The sequence below is a fragment of the Glandiceps talaboti genome, chromosome 4 (genome assembly GCF_964340395.1).
Source record: "Glandiceps talaboti chromosome 4, keGlaTala1.1, whole genome shotgun sequence".
Lineage (NCBI taxonomy): Eukaryota > Metazoa > Hemichordata > Enteropneusta > Spengelidae > Glandiceps > Glandiceps talaboti.
The window spans coordinates 752,226-773,655 of NC_135552.1; the positions used below are offsets into that span (position 1 = coordinate 752,226).

The 21,430-nt window shown below is 37.2% G+C and overlaps 2 protein-coding genes across 2 annotated transcripts in view; one reads left to right on the forward strand and one right to left on the reverse strand.

Moving 5' to 3' along the window:
* The window catches only part of LOC144434676 (integrin alpha-6-like), a 207,381-nt gene extending 204,221 nt beyond the window's left edge, over window positions 1–3,160 (reverse strand). The window contains exon 1 of the mRNA XM_078123182.1: window positions 2,941–3,160. Within this exon, the coding sequence (XP_077979308.1) occupies window positions 2,941–3,155 (215 nt within the window). The 5' untranslated portion in view covers window positions 3,156–3,160. The remainder of the gene's footprint in view (window positions 1–2,940) is intronic.
* A 288-nt stretch (window positions 3,161–3,448) lies between these two features.
* The window catches only part of LOC144433575 (biogenesis of lysosome-related organelles complex 1 subunit 1-like), a 40,792-nt gene continuing 22,810 nt past the window's right edge, over window positions 3,449–21,430 (forward strand). Inside the window, exons 1-2 of the mRNA XM_078121891.1 lie at window positions 3,449–3,566; window positions 19,830–19,902. Coding sequence (XP_077978017.1) covers window positions 3,506–3,566; window positions 19,830–19,902 — 134 coding nt within the window. The 5' untranslated portion in view covers window positions 3,449–3,505. The remainder of the gene's footprint in view (window positions 3,567–19,829; window positions 19,903–21,430) is intronic.

A 21,430-nucleotide genomic window follows, 5' to 3' on the forward strand; every position in this document is an offset into this window, starting at 1 on the left:
GGAATTATCACTACTCTGATCACACAACAACATTTGTGAACCTAAAACAAACAGACTTAGATATGTTGTGTGTGCTTGTTGGACATGGAATATGCCTCCAAAAATAAAGGATTGGTTGGGTATGGGGGATCATATCACGATGAAAATGGAGTCTGAGTTATGGCTTTGGAGATGGAAAATTCACAAACAAAATGGCTGCCAGGCAGCCATATTGGATCGTATCACGACGAAAATGGATATACACATGTATGTCATAGAATACTGTCCTAATACCAACTTTGAATGAGATCTGTTCAAGCATGTCTGAGTTATGGCTCTCGACAGGGAAAATTCGCAAACAAAATGGTTGCTAGGCGGCCATATTGGATCATATCATAAAACAAATTGATGTGCATATGTAAGCCATAGTATGTTGCCCCTGTACCAAGTTTGAAAAAAATCGGTCCAGGCATCTCCAAGAAATCGGTCCAGGCATCTCCAAGAAACAGCTGCGGACGGACAGACGGAACCCAATCCATTAGTCCCCGTTCCGGACTTCGTCCACGGGGACTAACTATGGCTAAACATGTCTTACAGTGTGAAGGTTTTTTTGACATGGGAGCATGATGTGTTAACTGTACTCTCCTGTGTCCATCCACTACTATGAACCTGTGTTTGGCAGGATGCAGTTATTTTCCAGATACAACAATACAACATACAGGGACAGGAGAACTGAATTTGATTCGGTCAACGCAGGTTCAGAATTTAGATGGGGACAGGGCTTATTACATGACTGAGACTTTCACCTTCAGTGACCTTCTTGAAGTTAAACTTGACTAGATATTATCTTTTATCAAACTTGACCAGACTGGCCTTTCAATATCACAGTGTCCACTACAATGTATCAAGACAATGACTAAACGAGATCCTGATATTATCATTGGTGGCCAAATGCAAAAAATGTCCAGTATACATGTAAATGTATGTAGCATGTCTATCACTGTTATCAGACTGTAGTAACAGTAACTCAAAATTGCAAAAGTTGGCTGTTATGTTCACTCTTCAAGTTCAGACAAATGGCAGGAAAAGAGTGCTATAACTTAGAATTCAATCACCAAGTAAAAGTGCACTGTCTGGCCACCACTGTAATGTCTACAACAGCTGATGTACAGTAACTACATGAATAGTCAGACATGAGTAGGACTACAACAATGAATTTCCTCAGGAATTATGCAAGACACAAGACATACACTTGTATTACCATCAATAGGAAGTTGTGAGTATTGATTATCTCAAGGGCTGCCAACCCCATTGATGTCATCACAGAGTAAATAAGCAAGGTCAGAAAGTAGTGACCTCTAGTGATTCAATATTAAGACTGTGAGACCAAGCCCTTTTGGTACCATACAGAGTGGTATGACTTTATCATGAAACTCTTGAATGTAATTTAGAAGTTGGAATGTTAACCTACATGTAGCTACTTCAGTCTTATTGTTTTTAAGTATATTTTTTACATGAAACTTACAAGGCATCATAAGTGTCATCTGATAAATATGAATTGCGCTGACGCTGAAAGTTTGTAATATTTCACTAAAAATTCATTACACCTGCTTAATACTTGATGATAGGTGTCAAGCAAATCATTTTGTATCAAATGGACCCCTACATGTACATAGCTGCAATAATTGTAGCATTTGCTGTGATTTTCCTTCTGCTTTTGCACTTTTTGTTGTTCCGATGTTTAACTGGAAGCAAACGCTACAATTCCTGTAGCGTAAATGTACATAGACGAGATCACACTGAAAACATGAGCGAGATGTCAGCATACTACCCATTTCAAAATGCTGCATGTGTTGCTACTTTTATCAATTTTGACATGATTGGGGTACATTTGTACCTCTGAATATTCCTTGGGTATTGAAATGTAAAAATGTAAACATGGGTGTATTACTCTGTTGGATAAGTCACTGCAAGAAAAATATTTGACCATTCATTAACTGGCCAAACTGACTAGAAAGTTACAGAGAAGTTGGGTCATAATTAATGTTGGAGCTAGGAAATGCCAGATCTGAATCGCTTTCGTCTATTTGCGTTTACAGGAATTGTAGTTTGCTTCCAGTTAAACATAGGAACGACAAAAAGCACAAAAACAGAAGAAAAACCCCTCCAACAATTATTGCAGCTAATGTTATACTTATAATACTTACATAATGTAAGTCCATATGTTGTGTTTTTATCTGTGTGTATGTTACAGAATACAAATGTTTATTTGCATGATTATCATTTACATGTATAAATAATAAAGTCTGTGTTAGTTCTGCATTGAATTAAGTGCAAACCCCGCTTTTCTAGCTCTAGATGTACTACATACACAGTATGGGTAAATACCTCAAGAGTAACATAAGAATTAAGAGACTGCATGCACTACACAATAGGGTCAATGATACATGTACATATTGCGTCGTATTTCTTTATAAGACTACCATAAGTACAAGGGCGTTACGCTAAAATAAATTATTGTACACGACTACGGATAAGCATGGTTGTATTAGTATCCATGGTATGTCACTACATGAAAAATATTCGACCATTCATTACATAACTGGCCAAAACTGACTAGAAAGTTACCGAGAAGTTGAATACAGATGAGCTGGGTGGGTCATGGACGCCCTCAATATTTACAACGTTAAACGTCGTAACAGAATTTGACGTCCGACAACTAGCCACATAAGACGATCGTGTCTGTTTACAAACACGAAAGACCCATTTAGACAAAGTATGTGCACCTGCCTATAAAGCGTCTTTTTAACATTCGAGAGACGAGGGTATCATTCGTAAAGTCAACGGCTTTGTAGCTGGGCTTTTACGAAGGGCACACACTTGCTACACCACAGGCTAGGCAAGCCAGGCTAGCTAAGCTATGTCTAGATACATGTAGGTGTTTGAAGTCAAAGAACTTACAGATTTTCGATGCTGTTGTCTGGCAACGTCCTCTGATGTTGTGCTACGGAGAATCCAAAATAACTCTCTTTTACTGGAAAGGTCTTGATAATTGGAAGCCCAGTATCCAAGTTGAAGCTGTAAGTCACTTGAATGAAGCAAATGATGAACAGTAATTGCCAGAGATGTATGCAAGTCCTCGCCATTTTCGATCGTGCTACACACATTTCATGCATTCTTGTTGAATGAAATCCCGTCATTGACGAGAGTGGGAGGGGTTTGGCGTTACTTCCGCAACTAATGCGCATTGATATTTTGGACAAGTCGTGTGTCGACGATTCTTCAGATCATTTATAACACCGACCGTGACAAATATTTCTTACAGCTGTGAATATTTATAGTCACAAACTTAACATATTTTAGGGATATTGTATCTGTGTCTGTCTCTCTCATACCCTTTTTTTGTTTGGAAGCCTGAACTTTTTTTTTCACCTTCGGAGAGAGAAACTGTCTGTTGACATTGAGTATGTTGTTAGTTCAGAGTTGCGGGGCTGTGAAGATCTGAAGTGATTATCAATTTATTGTCATGTTGTCTAGCCTTCTGAAGGAGCATCAAGCCAAGCAGGCAGCTCGGAGGGAAATTCAAGGTAGTCATTTGTTATTTATATAGAGGAAATGGTGTCGAGTATCGTATAAGGGAAGGACCGGCTGATCCGTATCGGGGAGGATGACGTACATGCTCTGTGTGCTTGTCGCAAATTTGGAAGTCCAGATTGATATATCATAGTATCATCCATGTCATCAGTAGTGAAAGACCTGTGACTCAGGAGTGCTTGCGATGCGATAAATGTCTTGTCCCTTTCCTTTAAAATAATCTTATGTTAAATTGTTTAGAAAAAGCAGCAAGATGCAGTATTGGCTGTTCGTGTGGTTCCAGAGTTGTTATCATCAGCAGAACTGACAGAAGAGATCGGGAGGGCGCTGTTCTAACGACTGAGCTACAGCTGCCTTTTCCTTTTTAGCAACACGGAGCAAGGGCATGAGGCAACAATTCTGGTGTCTATCAACAATTGAATAACATGAATAAAGACAATATCAAAAAGTTCCGTCAAGTTTATAATTACTTCATTATCTTGAATCAATAATTAATATCTAATTAAAATACACATACAGTAACTTGAAACGCGCTGAAATATAAATAGAATACGGCGTACTGGACGTAACATGCGTAATGCGTGTCTCGTCTAACGTGTGGAGTGTACCGATTGTGTAGCGCCCCCAACGGTCATATAAATTATCTGTCTTGTCGCGCGATCGCGAGCTCGAATGAAAATTCCATATGCACGAGCTCGACATTTGCTTAATTTGCTCAATTTGCTCAATTGCTAAAAAAGGAAGGGTAGGACACTTTGGTGTTCTTTTTCGTCGTAAGCTTGAAACCACATCGCCCTCGTTCACGGACACTTTCTGTTTCGGGCAAACTTACGAGTATTTGTTTACTCAATCAAATGATGTTGTTACGTTTTCTCTTTCATTCAAAGGTATATTTTGAAGAGACACAGATATGACGACTAATGTTTAATGATTATTTTTACGTAATTTTATGAAAATAATATAGACCGGAATCGACTGTGTGTTCGAACCTACCGCAACTCTACGGCACCAAATATTGATTAAACCAAGATATTATCAATTGTGTTTTTGTTTATATCCCTCGCAAAAGACGCACCGTTTCGGAGCTTCAGTTCATATAATATGCTGTTTCAGCAATCTGTTTTACTGTCCCGCAAACGCCACAATGTACTGAAACATGCGAAATATATACCTCACCACAAGAGGGCAGCAGGTGGTATCGAGCTTCGAGCGAAAATTCATGGGTCACATGTTCGATTTGAAGCGTCCTGATTGGTTTATTCGATGCCATGTCCTAACCCTCAGTATTACAAGTTTAAGCAAGGAATGCGTTTGAGCTCGAGCTCGAGCATCGGCGCGTCGCGTCGGCGCGCCAGCTGTCGCTAGCGAACAAAGCGTCGATTTTGCATGCACCATGATCATGTTCCATTAAATCATTACAGACAAAATCTATCCATATAGTTTCTTTTCCTTTATTTTTTTTGGAGTCTTCCATATTTATATAGACTTTTTCTGCGATTATTAAAAATGTTTCGTTTTTTAAAAGACCGGAAAGTGTACAAATACATACCCAAAATAACAAATATGTGTAGACGTGTATAATGATTTTATTAAAATAAACAACAAATAAAGAAGTAAGTATGTAAATGTGACTCATAGCTAACTTGGGCCTTTATTACCTGGATTATCATTTTTGGGTTTCACCAGAATTGTTGCCTCATGCCCCTGGGTAGGACACTGTGGTGTTCTTTTTCGTCGTAAGCTTGAAACCACATCGCCCTCGTTCACGGACGCTTTCTGTTTCGGGCAAACTTACGCGTTTTTGTTTACTCAGTCAAATGATGTTGTTACGTTTTCTCTTCCATTTAAAGGTATATTTTGAAGAGACACAGATATGACGAGTAAAGTTTAATGATTATTTTTACGTAATTTTATGAAAATAATATAGACCGGAATCGACTGTGTGTTCGAGCCTACCGTAACTCTACGGCATCAAATATTGATTAAACCAAGATATTATCAATTGTATTTTTGTTTATATCCCTCGCAAAAGACGCACCGTTTCGGAGCTTCAGTTCATATAATATGCTGTTTCGGCAATCTGTTTTACTGTCCCGCAAACGCCACAATGTACTGAAGCATGCGGAATATATACCTCACCACAAGAGGGCAGCAGGTGGTATCGAGCTTCAAGCGAAAATTCATGGGTCACATGTTCGATTTGAAGCGTCCTGATTGGTTAATTCGATGCCTTGTCCTACCCCTCTGTATTACAAGTTTAAGCAAGGAATGCGTTTGATTAATTGAGCTCGAGCTCGAGCACGGCAAGCAGCGCGTCACGCATCGAAGCGTCAGCTGTCGCGAGCGAACTAAGCGTCGATTTTGCATGCACCATGATCATGTTCCATTAAATCATTACAGACAAAATCTATCCATATAGTTTCTTTTCCTTTATTTTTTTTGGAGTCTTCCATATTTATATAAACTTTTTCTGCGATTATTAAAAATGTTTCATTTTTTAAAAGACCGGAAACTTACCCAAAATAACAAATATGTGTAGACGTGTATAATGAGTTTATTAAAATAAACTACAAATAAAGAAGTAAGTATGTAAATGTGACTCATAGCTAACTTGGGCATTTATTACCTGGATATCATTTTTGGGTTTCACCAGAATTGTTGCCTCATGCCCCTGCACGGAGGGGGGGGGGGGTGTTACCTGTCACGTGATACACTCCGCCCCGCCATCAGAACAATGCTGCTCATTCAAATCTTGACCAGTGCACTTAGACTATCAGTCGTTCGTGCCTTTTTTTGCTATGCGTCATCTAAATCAAAGTCGTCGCCTCGCTCTGTAGCACTGGATAATGCGTACTAATAGGAACTACGATTGCCGAAGGCACGAACGACTTTTGTTCCTTGCCGCGCCCTCACACGATAACAGTAAGGACATTTTTATTGTAGAATGTTTGACATTGGGGTCATCGTTCTCAAAGCTTGTCAATCAAAATCAACATGGCGTCATGAAGTGAGTAAACATATCAAGACGCATTGGAGAAACTTAGATATTCAAACATGAAAGACTTTCAGAGAAGAAAAATTATATACATGATAACAGTTCATGAATTGGAGCCAATTGAGTTCCTTCAACTCACAGCTTGCTAGTAGACTGTACGTGCACGTTGGGCATCAAGGTCGTCCAGCGACGTCATTTACAATGTACAAATGTAAAAAAAAACGCACGTTTTCAAGCTTTCACAAAGAAAGATAGGAAAGGTAAATTACTTGATTATGACCATCAATATACATGTACATGTACAGGGTCAAATTTGCACTGCAGTGTACGTGTATGCATTGCATTGAATGTTGAGTGAAATGTATGCAAATCATACGATAGAGTAAAGCCCAATTCCATGATGTCACATCATGAATAAGTAATAGAAGCAGGGGTGAACAAATCATTTTGTGAACTGGTGGTCCCCGGACCAGTGACTTGAAAAATCCAGTGGTCCTGCTGAAAGAATTAGTGGTCCTTGGTCCCGCTAACGTGAAACATTAAATCTTGCCTATGAATCTATATATTTAGACGTACACCACTTTTAGTTGAACAATACCCAATTTATAATGATGAATATAAAGTTGACATGCTTGGTTTCAGTCAATTGACAATTCTATTATATTTGTAACGGTTATTTTTGACGCATCGACGAAACAAAAAACATTGAATGGCGACTCACTTGGATTTCACGAAGGATTAGAAATTTGACAGAAATATGTGACAAGAACATTGAAAAACAGTTTTACTTAGTCATGATTGCAGTATGACGACAAAAGCTAGTTGTACTACGTTTTGTCAAACTTATCTGGAAAACCCAGATATTGCAAGCAAATCATCACAATTGTACAAAGAAACTAACCCCTTCAAAGTTGATCCTATAAAATTTCACGAAAAAAAAACTACGAACACATACATTGCCTGACTAGGAGTCCTTGTGTCCATGGTGTGACTGTGCCGAGATAAAATCAAATTCACCAGTTGTCGAGGCTTTGGGAAAAGACCTAGGAACACATACATTGCCTGACTAGAGGGAGGCCGTGTGACGGTGTGGAGATAAAATCAAATTCGCCAGTTATCGAGGCTTTGGCAAATATCATATCACAGTGCTAAAATAGATACTTCGTTGACTATCTGTAAGTGTAACCCTAGAATCAGAATGTTCATTTTGTGTCATGCTGGTCAGTTGTTTTCCTAGTATAAATCCATAGTTCAAAAGATTGACCATTGTCAAATTAAAACTTTACAGCCATTCGCATTTCAGATGGGTCTAAATTATTTACAAGATGGATAGCCACACATTACACAGCAAATCTACTTGGGAAATGGTCGTTTATTTGAGAGGTACTACCATAGTGTGGACACTGACTATGTTTACAGATAGTAACAGATAAGATATGGTGGGAAATGCCTTGGCGCATACCATTTCTGTCTAGGGTTGGTCTTAGCACATTATTTTTAGTTACAACTAAATTACATGCAAGGAGAAAATGAAACAGGTGGTGTATATTTTGATCGTGTAATGTTTTATCTATTACAAAGTAAATGATAATAACTAAATAAGCAGCATAAATGCTCAGATTTGGAGTGCATTTGTGTTATGTGTCTAACAAGCAACCCACACACCCGAAATGGAATGAGCAACACGTGTGCACACATCTGAGGTTCGAAGTCAACTTTACATGTCGAGACCAGCATATTGCAGAAAGCAATGCAGGAGGACTGGTATCGTCAACCCTTGTAAATTATTGGAAAAACCAAGATGACAGTCAGTGATTGCTATCATGGAAGTAACTGAGGTTGGCAAAAATGATGAAACCTTTGTTATTCACTTGCCCAGTGGACATTACTTTGTAACTTTTGTCCTGGACTTTTGTGGGATAACATGAAGTTTGTGCATCATTTGGATGATTTCATTTCATGAAAGGGGTTCTACTATAAATCATTTGAAGCTCCTTTATGAATAAAAACAATAATACAATCAATGCTGACAGAATGATAGCAAATAAATGTTTCATTTGATACATTATAATTATTATACAATGAAATTATTACTCTTGTCTTCCTAATTCTTGTGTCCCTAAACCGGTATGTCCCTACTAGTAATGATATGAGCCACATGTGTGTTGAGTGTTATCTCCAGTTTATCATTTCATATTGTTGTTGATTCAGTGAAATAAACTACGATGTAAGGCCGCTGCTATGACGTATTGACGCACCACCAGTCATTCAACTGTCAAAGTTCACGCCCCCTCTCTATAGCATATTGCTGGTTTGAAGTCGGAAGTCACCTGATAATACTTCATGACCCATCAAAAGGTCATGCAAGGCTTGTAGTTTTAGCTCCATCGTGATCGTATTTCTTGTTTGTTCACATTCAGTTGTTGCTGTTCCTACTTTTTAACATGATTATTTACAGTTTAAGGTACTGGTCTGACGGACCAGACAAGGTCAAATTTGTGTGGTCCGCCCAAAAAAATCACTGGTCCCGGACCTCGGACCAGTGGATTTGTTCACCCCTGTGAAGGGAGATACATGAGCGATAACAGTGCATGCACACAGAGTGTACATGTAGTATGACACAAACGATTAGTAAAAAGAGAATACATAACCAGAGAAAGTTTTCTTACTTGCCTGTGATATAATCAACATTTGTTCGAATCGATGTAACTGTATAAACTTATGCTATATTATGTATTAAGCCTAGGGCAACATGAATCATGAGTACTGAACAGTGAACAACATGTACATGTATGTGTGCATATGCAGCGATGACCCCATACCCCAGTAGATGTACAAAGCTACACTGTTGACTGTGTGGTGTGCTGGACTACCATGTCGCAAAGTCTTTGAATTCATATTCGCTTACATGTAGTTCAGCTTAGTTCTTTCAATAGGACAATTCCTGCTGTAAATTCTTCAAACATAGTCCATATTGCCAAATCATTATTTAAAGAAAGAACAAATAAACAAAATCTATAAGTTTCGCCCATGTAGGGAAATGGAACAAGTTCTTGAACCAGACATGTTATTTTACTGTTTTTTCGGGGAATGTAAGAGCTGTCGCATTAACACAATACTGAAAAGAGGCTAGTCAGAAACATGAAAACTCGGCATTATCTATCAGTGTATCACGTTAATTATAAGAATACTGACAAGAAAAGAATGTTACAACTAGTCAACAGCATGTTGTGCTCGATGGTGCTTATTTCATGAGCAAGTTGGCAGTGGCCATCTTGATATTAAGATGGTTTTGACACTGGCATTTGACATTTCTGTACACACATTAATTTGAGGTAACTTTTAGCTCCGCTGTCATCGAAAGCTGAAAGCGTAGCTTTATGTATAGGCGGGTATTGAGGTATAGAGTAGGTGAATCATTGGTGTCCGTCAACTTTTTATATTTTCATCATCTTCTCAGAGTGACAGTCAGAATTCTTCGATATTTGGTGTGCATGTTCCCTGTGGGGAGGCTATTCAGATTTGTTCATGCCAAGTTGATCTGTGCCATTTTAAATTTTTTATGATATTTTCATCATCTCCTCAAATACTACTTGTCAGATTGCTTTGATATCTGATGTGTTGATGCGCAGGGGTAGCTTACTCAGATTTGTTAATTTCAAGTCAGCACATCTTCTTTTCTATTTTTTATGATTTTTTTTTTCGTAATTTAATAAAAAAAATTAATATGTTAATGAGCATTGTGACCGACGCCATATTGGAAATCAGTCCACGAGACTTTAAGTAAACTGCCACTTTTCAAAAGAAACTATTGACGTCAAACAAGCAATGTAATATGTGCTATAGTCATAATTCTACACATTGTGCACCCAAATGACAAGTGTTTGTTTGAAACAGGGTTGTAAACTTCAAATCCAAATTTTGCACCCCTTCCGCAATACCCTCATTTAAATACAATCTATCCTCCAGATAGTGACACTTTGAATGGCTGCTCACGGGCCTTATTTTTCGGTATTTTCAACTCGCCGTAACTTTCACTAGAGTCCCCCATTTTAGATACTGAAAACGCCTAAACCTCAACTGACATCTCTTCTTTCATGCCAGCAAAATAAATTTCGGCATTACATTTTATGAATACCAATTTTCCGACGAATTCGGGACGCATACTTGAGGCCCTAAAATTTTGACCCGGTTTTTCGCTCATAGTTTCCTCAATACAGACTGGAAAGTTTACAAATTTCACAAAAAGTTGGATTTTTATGTGTTTTAGATAACCGTGGCAAGTAAATTTAGTAGGATTGTTGTGTAACGGTCCGGACCATTGAAGAATTTTCGGTAGAAAATGACTGATTTGACCCAGAAGTTGAAGCTGGCCTTGTTCGACCGGGCGATTTACCACAGCCATTGAACGCGGGAGTTTTTGGTACTCACTAAAATCACACTTCAGACCCACTATAAAAGTTTGATGTTTTCAGATAACATGTAACTTGTGATTAATTCTATATTGTCGTGTAATTTGGAGTGACAGTGAACTAGAATGAAGACAACTCGCGTAAGCAAGGCGAGGCATGCCTACGCCATAAAGGCATGCAGGTGAAGTTAAGAGCAGTACGTACAGTGAATCGACCAAACTGTGTTTATTGGCCGACAGTTTACATGTAAACACAGATAACTAGTGTTAGTTATCTGTGATGTATCGACATGAACATGTCTTGCCATTTCCAAAATGCAAATATTTGGCAAGTAAAAATAATTAAAATAATTACAACTTTAATTTGGCTTCAGACTTTGCATTATTATGATTTTCGTATCTTTCCCCGTTTTACATGTAAATCCGAAAAGGTTCTCTCTAGTCATGCGTCAGTGATCATACCGGGGCTGCTTTGAGTACGAGCGAGGTGAAGCATGTTGAGGTATTTTGTTGAGAATTATAAATATTGCGAAATGTCAAGTACAAGGTGCAAATACAATGGAATGATGAAAAAAAATTGGCCGAGTCTGCTGACAGGCGCCGTCACAAGACACTCCGCAAATTTAAATATTAGACGATGTTATGTCTACTACAAGTTGAATGTTTTTGACAATTAAGCTTATGGACAATGTTTTTGGTAAATTTGTTAGAAAATTGAAATTCGAATTGCCTCAAAATTATTTTAGATCCCTAGTTTATTTCATTCATTATTAAAATTTTCCAGGGTTAAAACTGTAAGACACTGGAATTATTTATAGCCAACCTCAAAAATCCTGTGTTGTGTGTGTGTGTGTGTGTGTGTGTGTGTGCGCGCGCATTTCCCAGTCATTATTTTTCTGAGATTTTGTGTAATTTTCATAACAGTAATTTTTTTTATAAAATGGTGACTATGGTATAAAAGTACAATATTTTACCAACTTTCTGTGTAAAATGTGTTTTATAGTGAGACATCATATGAAACCACTAACCACTTTATTACATCGCTACCAAAATAAAAACTAAAAAGAACAGCGGAGCTATTCAACTGTCAAGACAATTTAGCTAATTTGTTGCTTTGCTAAAGATATGATAAGCGTCCTTTCAGTGTGAGCTGTCAGTCATCAATAAAACAATGGGATAGTGACGACAGTATGTCAACTGAGGATGTCGCCTTGTTGTGTGAACTGTACCGCTTTTCAGTGGCCTTTCTTGAAAATATGAATAGAATGGGAGAAATTAGTATTCTGCTGCCTGTATTGTTTTTCATCTACATACATCTTGATCATTATCCTCAACCAATAATCTACAACACACAAGAATTATTGCATCTGAACAAGAATTATGCCAAACTCAAATGCACTGCAGATGTATGGTTTACAATCCAGATCTCTAACCCACAGAGGAGTAAGGGGAGGCTCACGTAAACTGAAGTCAACTCGCACTACCAATAATCACTCCAATCCTGCTTACATCACTAATATCTCACCACTTCAACAGCCTATCATCAACCATATAAATATTCAATTGTCTCGCAACAAAAGTTTTAAAGGACAAACTAAAAGAAATGACCGTGTTAATAATCAAATCTTGAAGTCTGATCTTTTAACTCTAGCCACATGGAATGTCCAAAAGGGCATTGATATATTTTGTGTTCCAGAGTCATGGCTACCGGAATCTGAAGATGATCCTATTCTCAATGATTACACACCAAATGGTTATTCTTTCAAACACCTTCCCTGCAAAGCTAAATCAACCACAGTGACTGGTTCTGCCCATGGGGGCACCTCCCAATGCTAAAAATAAGCTGACAGTTCCTAAATTCCTAAGTGAGTTTGGCTCAGCTATTGAAAACTACGCTGCATGTGCATCAAACGTAGTCCTTACTGGTGACTTTAACATTCATGTGGACAATGTAAATGATACTAACGCTAGGAAGTTTCTAGACCTACATTGTACTGACTTCCTGCAACTTCACTCAGTATGTTGAACATCACACCCACAAACATGGACAAACGTTGGATTTAGTTACATGTATATGTAACAATGAGTCTCTCATATCATCTCTTCATGTGGATGGTTTACGTTCCTCTGATCACAACCCGGTTGTTGCCAAGTTATCTCTCCCTAAACCACGTCGACTCAAAAAAAGAAATTACTTATCGCCAACTTGCAAAAATTTCAACTGAACATTTGAGAAAGATCTTGACAGCATTACAGAATTCTCTGATCCACCGTCTGATCTTATTGATGCTGTTAATACTTATAATACCAAACTTAGAGAACTTCTTGACAAGCATGCACCCATAAAAAAGTGTGTTGTTACTATTAGACCGGATTGTAAATGTAAATGGATCGTTTTTGTAAATTTTTCATTACACGCAAAATCAATGCACATTTCATTATATATGTATCAGTATATATATGACAATAAAACACATATCATATCATAAATAGACACTGTGCTGAAAAGCAGTGGCGCAAGTCAAAACTTGAAATTCACCGACAAATATATCGTGAATCTTGTAAAAATATCAACTTCCTCATCTGCAACGCCAAAGTGACCTACTACAAAGATCTCATTGAAAAGAATGCACATGATCAAAAGTCTCTCTTCAAAATATTGTCATCAATTTCATCATCACCTAATGACACTTTGCTTCCGTCTCACAAATCTGAACTGGAATTAAGTAACCGTTTCTGTGATTTTTTCATGCAAAAGATCATTGATATCCGCTCAAGTCTAGATGCTCAAAGCTCAGCTGTTGACTTTAGCAATGTGGAAGTCATCTCTTCAGAATCTCTTGATTGTTTTCAACCAGTATCAGAGAAGGAAATTCACGATATCATCAGGGGTGCACCAAACAAGTCAAGTAGTTTAGATCCATTGCCAACATCATTTGTCAAGCTGTGTCTTGATAAACTACTCGTGATTATCACTTGGATTATTAATTTGTCACTCGAATCTGGCTTTGTACCTCATTTATTGAAATCAGCAGTTGTCACACCACTTAAAAAGAAACCCATGCTCGATCCGGAAATTCTCAAAAACTTTCATCCAATTTTCAATCTACCGTTTCTGTCTAAGTTACTTGAAAAGATAGTTGCTGCTCAGCTCACAGACTTCTAGAATAATAACCTTTTATTTGAGCCACTTCAGTCTGCCTACAAACAACACCACAGTACCGAAACAGCACTTCTCCTTGTACATAATGATATTCTGAGTGCACTCGACTCCGGACAAATTGTTCTTCTTGTTCTTTTAGAGTTATCCACAGCGTTTGATACCATAGATCACGAAATACTTCTAAAGCGTTTGTCAGATCTTGGTATCAAAGGAACTCCTCTTAAATGGCTTTACTCATACCTCACAGACAGATTTCAATCAGTTAAAGTAAATGGGAAAATGTCACATGCTCAATTGCTACGGTTCTGAGTACCTCAGTGTTCTGTCCTAGGACCTCTATTGTTTACTATTTATATTTCACCACTCGGTCAGATCATTCGCCGTCATAAACTTCACCAATTCGCTGACGATAATGAACTGTACTTGTCTTTTAAGAAATCCAATACCACCTCTGTCGTATCTTCTATTGAAGAATGTGTCAACGATATTAAGAAATGGATGACGCAAAATAAACTGAAGTTAAATGATTCTAAGACGGAAGTCATTTTAATTCGTTCCAAATTTGATCATTCGCTGTTGCCTCTCACTTCCATCAACATATGGTCAAGCGTTATTGAAACTACTTCATCTGCGAGAAACATTGGTGTTATATTTGATGACAATTATACATTTCAACAACACATAATTACCACCTGCCACACCATTCACTTCCTCCTTCGTAAAATTGGACACATCAGGAAATACCTCTCTCAGGATTCTTGTGCCACCCTCGTCCATGCTGTCATATCATCGAAGCTAGACTATTGTAATTCCTTACTATATGGTCTGCCTGACGTTCACTTACAGTGCTTACAACGTGCCCAAAATACGGCAGCTAGGATTATTACGCGCACCAGGAAATGCGAACACATAACCCCTATTCTAAAACAACTTCATTGGCTTCCAGTATCTCATCATATTGTTTTCAAACTTCTGCTCATCACTTATAAAGCCCTAAATGGATTCTGTCCACAATATCTCAAGAACTTAATTACACCTCTTTCTTCATTACTCACTCTTTGTTCATACACCCAAATGGAATCTGGTTTCCTATGGTCGCCGCTCCTTCTCTTCAGCAGCTCCTGAACTTTGGAACTCTCTACCCCTGGACATTAAAACCTCTCCTAATGTAAACATTTTCAAAAGACGCTTGAAAACTCACATATTTCAGAGAGCTTTTTCATCTTCTTTCTAACTCTAAGCACCACTGAACATTCAAAGTTGGTATTAGGACAGTGTTCTATGACATAAATGTGCATATTCATTGTTGTTGTGATACGATCCAATATGGCCACCTGGCAGCCATTTTGTTTGCGATTTTTCTATGTCCAAAGCCATAACTCAGACATGCTTGAACAGATCTCATTCAAAGTTGGTATTAGGACAGTGTTCTATGACATACATGTGCATATCCATTTTCATCGTGATACGATGATCCAATATGGCTGCCTGGCAGCCATTTTGTTTGTGAATTTTACATGTCCAAAGCCATAACTCAGACATACTTGAACAGATCACATTCAAAGTTGGTATTAGGACAGTGTTCTATGACATACATGTGCATATCCATTTTCATCGTGATATGATCCCCCATACCCTACCAATCCTTTATTGTTGTAGGCATGTTCCATGTCCAACAAGCAGACACAACATATCTAAGTCTGTTTGATGTTGTGTTGTTGTTGTTGTTGCGTGATCAGAGTAGTGATAATTCCTTAAAACCCAATCATAGCGGGAACTATGTCATTCTCAATGACTTGTTTTCTTTGGATATTTGGCACTATATAAATTCATTAGATAGATAGATAGATAGATAGATAGATACAAATGTAGATAGATAGATAGATAGATAGATAGATAGATAGATAGATAGATAGAAGTGAACAAACATTCAGAAATGTATGCAGATATGTCTAGCAACATGACCACACCCATAGCAACAGTCAAATGATCGCATATATTGCAAAGATAACAACATGGTTGGATACGATAGGCAACTGGATAGTCATTCAGCAAATGAACACCTATACCTAGCATGGATCAACATGCGGACCCGATAAACATTTTTAAAAGCTGTACAGTTGTGCAACAATGCCATTGGGACGCAAATAAATAGTTTGCTAAATTTGACAAATACATGATTACAATACCTAGAAATAAATCAATACTTAGTATACACTGTTGATCTCTGAGTCTGAGTGCTACCTTGGAATATAGAACTCTATCAGTACTACCTTGGAAGATAGACCTTTATCAGTGCTACCTTAAAGAATATAGAACCTTATCACTGCTACATGTACCTTGAAAGATAGAACTCTATCAGTACTACCTTGGAATGTAGAACTCTATCTGTAGTGTACTACCTTGGAATGTAGCTTTGAAGATAGACTTTTATCAGTGCTACCATAGAATATAGAACCGTATCAGTGTTACCTTACAAATTATAGAACCCTATCAGTGCTACCTTGGCATATACCAGATTTAAACTGAATGTCTTCCGTAAGGGCAAAGTTTTGAGATTGTCTTTCCTACAGACAATTGTTGGAATACAACAGAACATACATGTCTGCAAGAAGTTGTTTTTTCTCATTGATTGCTACTTGCCCATTGCTGTTAGTGATCTCCTGGCCAACCACAGCATGTAATGTGAAGCTTTATAGAACGTTGTAGCATAGCACTCACAGTAGAAAGAGTTTTAAAGGCCAAGAAAAAAAATTATTTCTGGTCAGTGCCCATCACTTAAGTACCCCCCTTCCCACGTTAATTTTTAGCACAACTGAACTGAGGTTCAGTAGTGCTATAGGGATCGCCCGGCGTCTGTCTGTCTGTCTGTCTGTCTGTCTGTCTGTCTGTGTGTGTGTGTGTGTGTTTAAACAACTTAAAGTCAAAAACCGCTGAACCGATTGCCACGATATTTGGTGGGTCCATTACCTTGGGTGTCTAGTTGGGAAATTTTTCAAATCAAAATGATCGCATAACAGGTGTGCGATTTGGGTCAAAAAATGTGATTTTTGGTCAAAAAACTTAAACTCAGAAACTACTGGGCAGATTGGTACAAAATTTGGTGGGAACATTCTTAAGGGGATGTAAAGTAAGATTTGTCCATGACGGGATGATTCCATCAGTGATATGCAAATTAGGGCTAAAAATGTGTCTTTTTGGTTAAAAATCTATAATTCCAAAACTACTGAGCAGATTGGGCTGAAATTTAGTGCCTGTCCAAGGGTTGGCACTCTTTACCAAAATGTGGATGTTGGGCAAGGGCATCAAAATTTTGGTAAAGAGTGCCAGCCCGAGGGCAGGCACTAATTGTGATATTGCCCAGTGCATGTGTTATTAATTTTATTACACCGTTCACTCATTGTAGTCATCATTCATCATCATTCATCATCGATAGAAGAAAAGTTTCTCTCTGATGATGCATTTCAAAATTGTACTTGCATATAAGCTTCTATTATGGACATGGCCTGCATTATTTGTAGGAGATCAAGTATCCCCACAGCTAATCTGTGTAATGATATTTATTAAAATTTCTGCAAGAAATAAACTTTTGTGTCTCCCTTTAGTTACTTTGTCACCTCGAATGCGCAACACTGGAAAACATGCGCATAAGAGAAGCACAACAGTCATAATAACTTCAGTGGGCAATAGTGCCGGGCATTAGTCTTTGCATGCACGGACAATATCACTGTGCAGGCAATAGTCTATTTAAAGAAAATTATGTGATTTGATTCTGACAATGACAGCTTGTGTAAGAATGTCAAGGTGTAATAAATATCTATCATTGCCCTGAACATGAAGTTGTGCAACAATGTACGTAAGATTTGCGGTATTTGTTTTACATCCTTGACAAAAAAACCTACCTACCCAATGTGATTTGATAGGTTGCCTGTTGAACAGCATTTTTATTTTCTCCTTATCTTTTATTTTTTATCACCAGCCACATTTTAATTTTGCCAAATTTTAAAGTGTCTATTGAATATTGTGATTGAGATGGCAACAGCTGCCCCTCTATGTATACCCATCCTTTCATACTTAGTCTTTTTTCATGAAAACCTCAATTTCGAATTTCATTTTCAAGGACTCTAAATTGATGGGCAATACAGTGATTTATTTTTCAATGACAGACGCAATAGTTTTTATTAGTTGACTTGAAAGCTGATGTTAACCATAAGAATTACATTAAATGATATTTGATTTAGGCAAAAGATATTGACAACAAAATTGAAAATCAGTCAAATTTTTCTCTTTTTAGGAGATGAATGACCATGGATGAAGATGAGGGGCAAGGTTTATCGAACCTGTAAGAAAACCAAGAAAAGTTCAATTTAATTATTAGTGAGAGGTTGTAGAAATTATAGGACCTCAACTCTAACCAATACATGCAAATGACAAAGACCACTAGAATTCTGTAAAACAGCGCAAGTGAAGTACTTTTAATAAACAAGCAAGTTGAGGAAAATTTGATCCTAGCAGAATTGGCACTTTTTGTGATGATGTTGTACTATTACAACTTTATTATACACAAATGTAATTGCTTGTTGCAATAAAGAATTCTGAAAAATACCTACCTGTCTTTTGTTTGTTCTGATGCAGCCCATTATCCATTGATGTGTAGTATGGTTGGTAACTTCAGACAAGTGTTAGCCCATGTGCCCTCTAATGATAGCCAAATTTTGTTGTTGTGAAAAAACTGGCATTTCTTGTGCGTCACCATATAGTAAGAGATAGGGGAACACCAAATTTTGGTGCATAACTAGGAATTGGCTTAAGAGGGCACACTGTTTTTATCACACCTTTCATTTTAGTATTCCAGTATTCACACATTTCAGGTACACATAATATCTAGCTTTCCAAATGATGTGTCTTTATCAACAATTTAATATTATCTTCTCGCTTTCGGACACCTAAATATGGGCTAAAATTTGGTTCATTTTTCATGGCCCGCTTTTTTTTTTGGAATGACCCCATTTTGATGAGCAGGGGGCATGCATATGGCACCCATTTTACAAATCCTAGATCAAACACTGATAGTACTCTATCAGTGCTACTTTAGAATATACAAAAATGTAGAACCATATCAGTGTTACCGTTGAATATAGAACTCTAGTATTAGTGCTATCTTGGAATATAGAACCCTATCAGTGCTACCTTGGAATGTACCAGTAAAACCTGATCATTGTTATCTTAGAATATACAAGACAGAAATGTAGAAGTCTATCAGTGCTACCTTAGAACAGGAGTCTATCAGTGCTACCTTAGAACAGGAGTCTATCAGTGCTACCTTAGAACAGGAGTCTATCAGTGCTACCTTAGAACAGGAGTCTATCAGTGCTACCTTAGAACAGGAGTCTATCAGTGCAACCTAGGAATATAGAACTCTATCAGACAGTGCTACCTTGGCATATTACAAGTAACAACGTACATGATTTGTACCAAGGTAGCACTGATAGTAGTAGCAGTAGAGTTCTATACTACAAATGTACATGTACAGACAAATACATGTACCGTATATTATGAAATTCTGTGAAGGTAATTAAATTTGCAGTTCTGTACTTAGTACATATACTGTAGTAGGAACATTTCATGCAAAACGGTGTAATTTGTTTACAACATATCAAGACATGCCTATTTTCTTTATTTTTCAGAAAAGAGAAGAAGGGAACTGTCTGCATCAGCTACATCATTTGCACATGCCTTGGTTGAACATTTAAATTCAGGGTATGTGTATGGCTATAGGACTTTCACAATTTGTAACCATTTTAGTTATTTCCAATGTCATACATACAATGTAGGCTTTGACCATAGACCATTTCATGTGAGAGATGTATCGAAACACAAAACGTGTGTTGGAGAATCATTTTATTAGCACAACTGAACTAATAAAGTTCAGTAGTGCTATGGGCATGGTGCGGTGTAGATGTCTGTCTTAGTGTCTGTCTGTCTCAGTGTGTGTGCACAACTGAAACTCAAAAACCACCAGGCCTATTGCCTTGGTATTTGGTGGAGATATTACTTGTGGTGTCAAATTGTTCAAAGCAAAATGATCATATTACCGGTGTGTGACTTTTAAGTCAAAAAAGGTAATTTTGGTTAAAAAGTTTAAATTCAAAAACTACTGAGCAGATGGGTATGATATTTGGTGGGAATGTTCTTAGGAGTTTTTCGATGAAGAATTGTTCATGGCATGATTATCCCATCAATGATATGCAAATTAGGTCTAAAACTGTGTCTTTCTGGTCTATTATCTATAATTCCAAAATTATTGAGTGGACCGGTAAAATATATACATGTATGATCTCTATCCTTTCAGGCCGATCAGCGAGAGGTTGGATCATATTTTTAGCACAACTAAACTGATAAGGAACATTAGTGCTATGTGCATACATGGTACGGTCTCTGTCTGTCTGTGTGTTGTGTGTGTGTGTGTGTGTGTGTGGATGACTTCAACTCAAAAACCACCTGACATATTGGGTTAGTGAAACATATTGAGTTAAGGTTTATTACATATTGGGTTAAGATGTTATTACATATTGGGTTAGTATTACATATTGGGTTAAGTTGTTATTACATATTGGGTTAGTATTACATATTGGGTTAAGTTGTTATTACATATTGGGTTAGTATTACATATTGGGTTAAGTTGTTATTACATATTGGGTTAGTATTACATATTGGGTTAAGTTGTTATTACATATTGGGTTAGTATTACATATTGGGTTAAGTTGTTATTACATATTGGGTTAGTATTACATATTGGGTTAAGTTGTTATTACATATTGGGTTAGTATTACATATTGGGTTAAGTTGTTATTACATATTGGGTTAGTATTACATATTGGGTTAAGTTGTTATTACATATTGGGTTAAGTTGTTATTACATATTGGGTTAAGTTGTTATTACATATTGGGTTAGTATTACATATTGGGTTAAGTTGTTATTACATATTGGGTTAAGATGTTAAAACATATTGGGTTAGTATTACATATTGGGTTAAGTTGTTATTACATATTGGGTTAGTATTACATATTGGGTTAAGTTGTTATTACATATTGGGTTAAGTTGTTATTACATATTGGGTTAGTATTACATATTGGGTTAAGATGTTATTACATATTGGGTTAAGATGTTATTACATATTGGGTTAGTATTACATATTGGGTTAAGATGTTATTACATATTGGGTTAGTATTACATATTGGGTTAGTATTACATATTGGGTTAGTATTACATATTGGGTTAAGATGT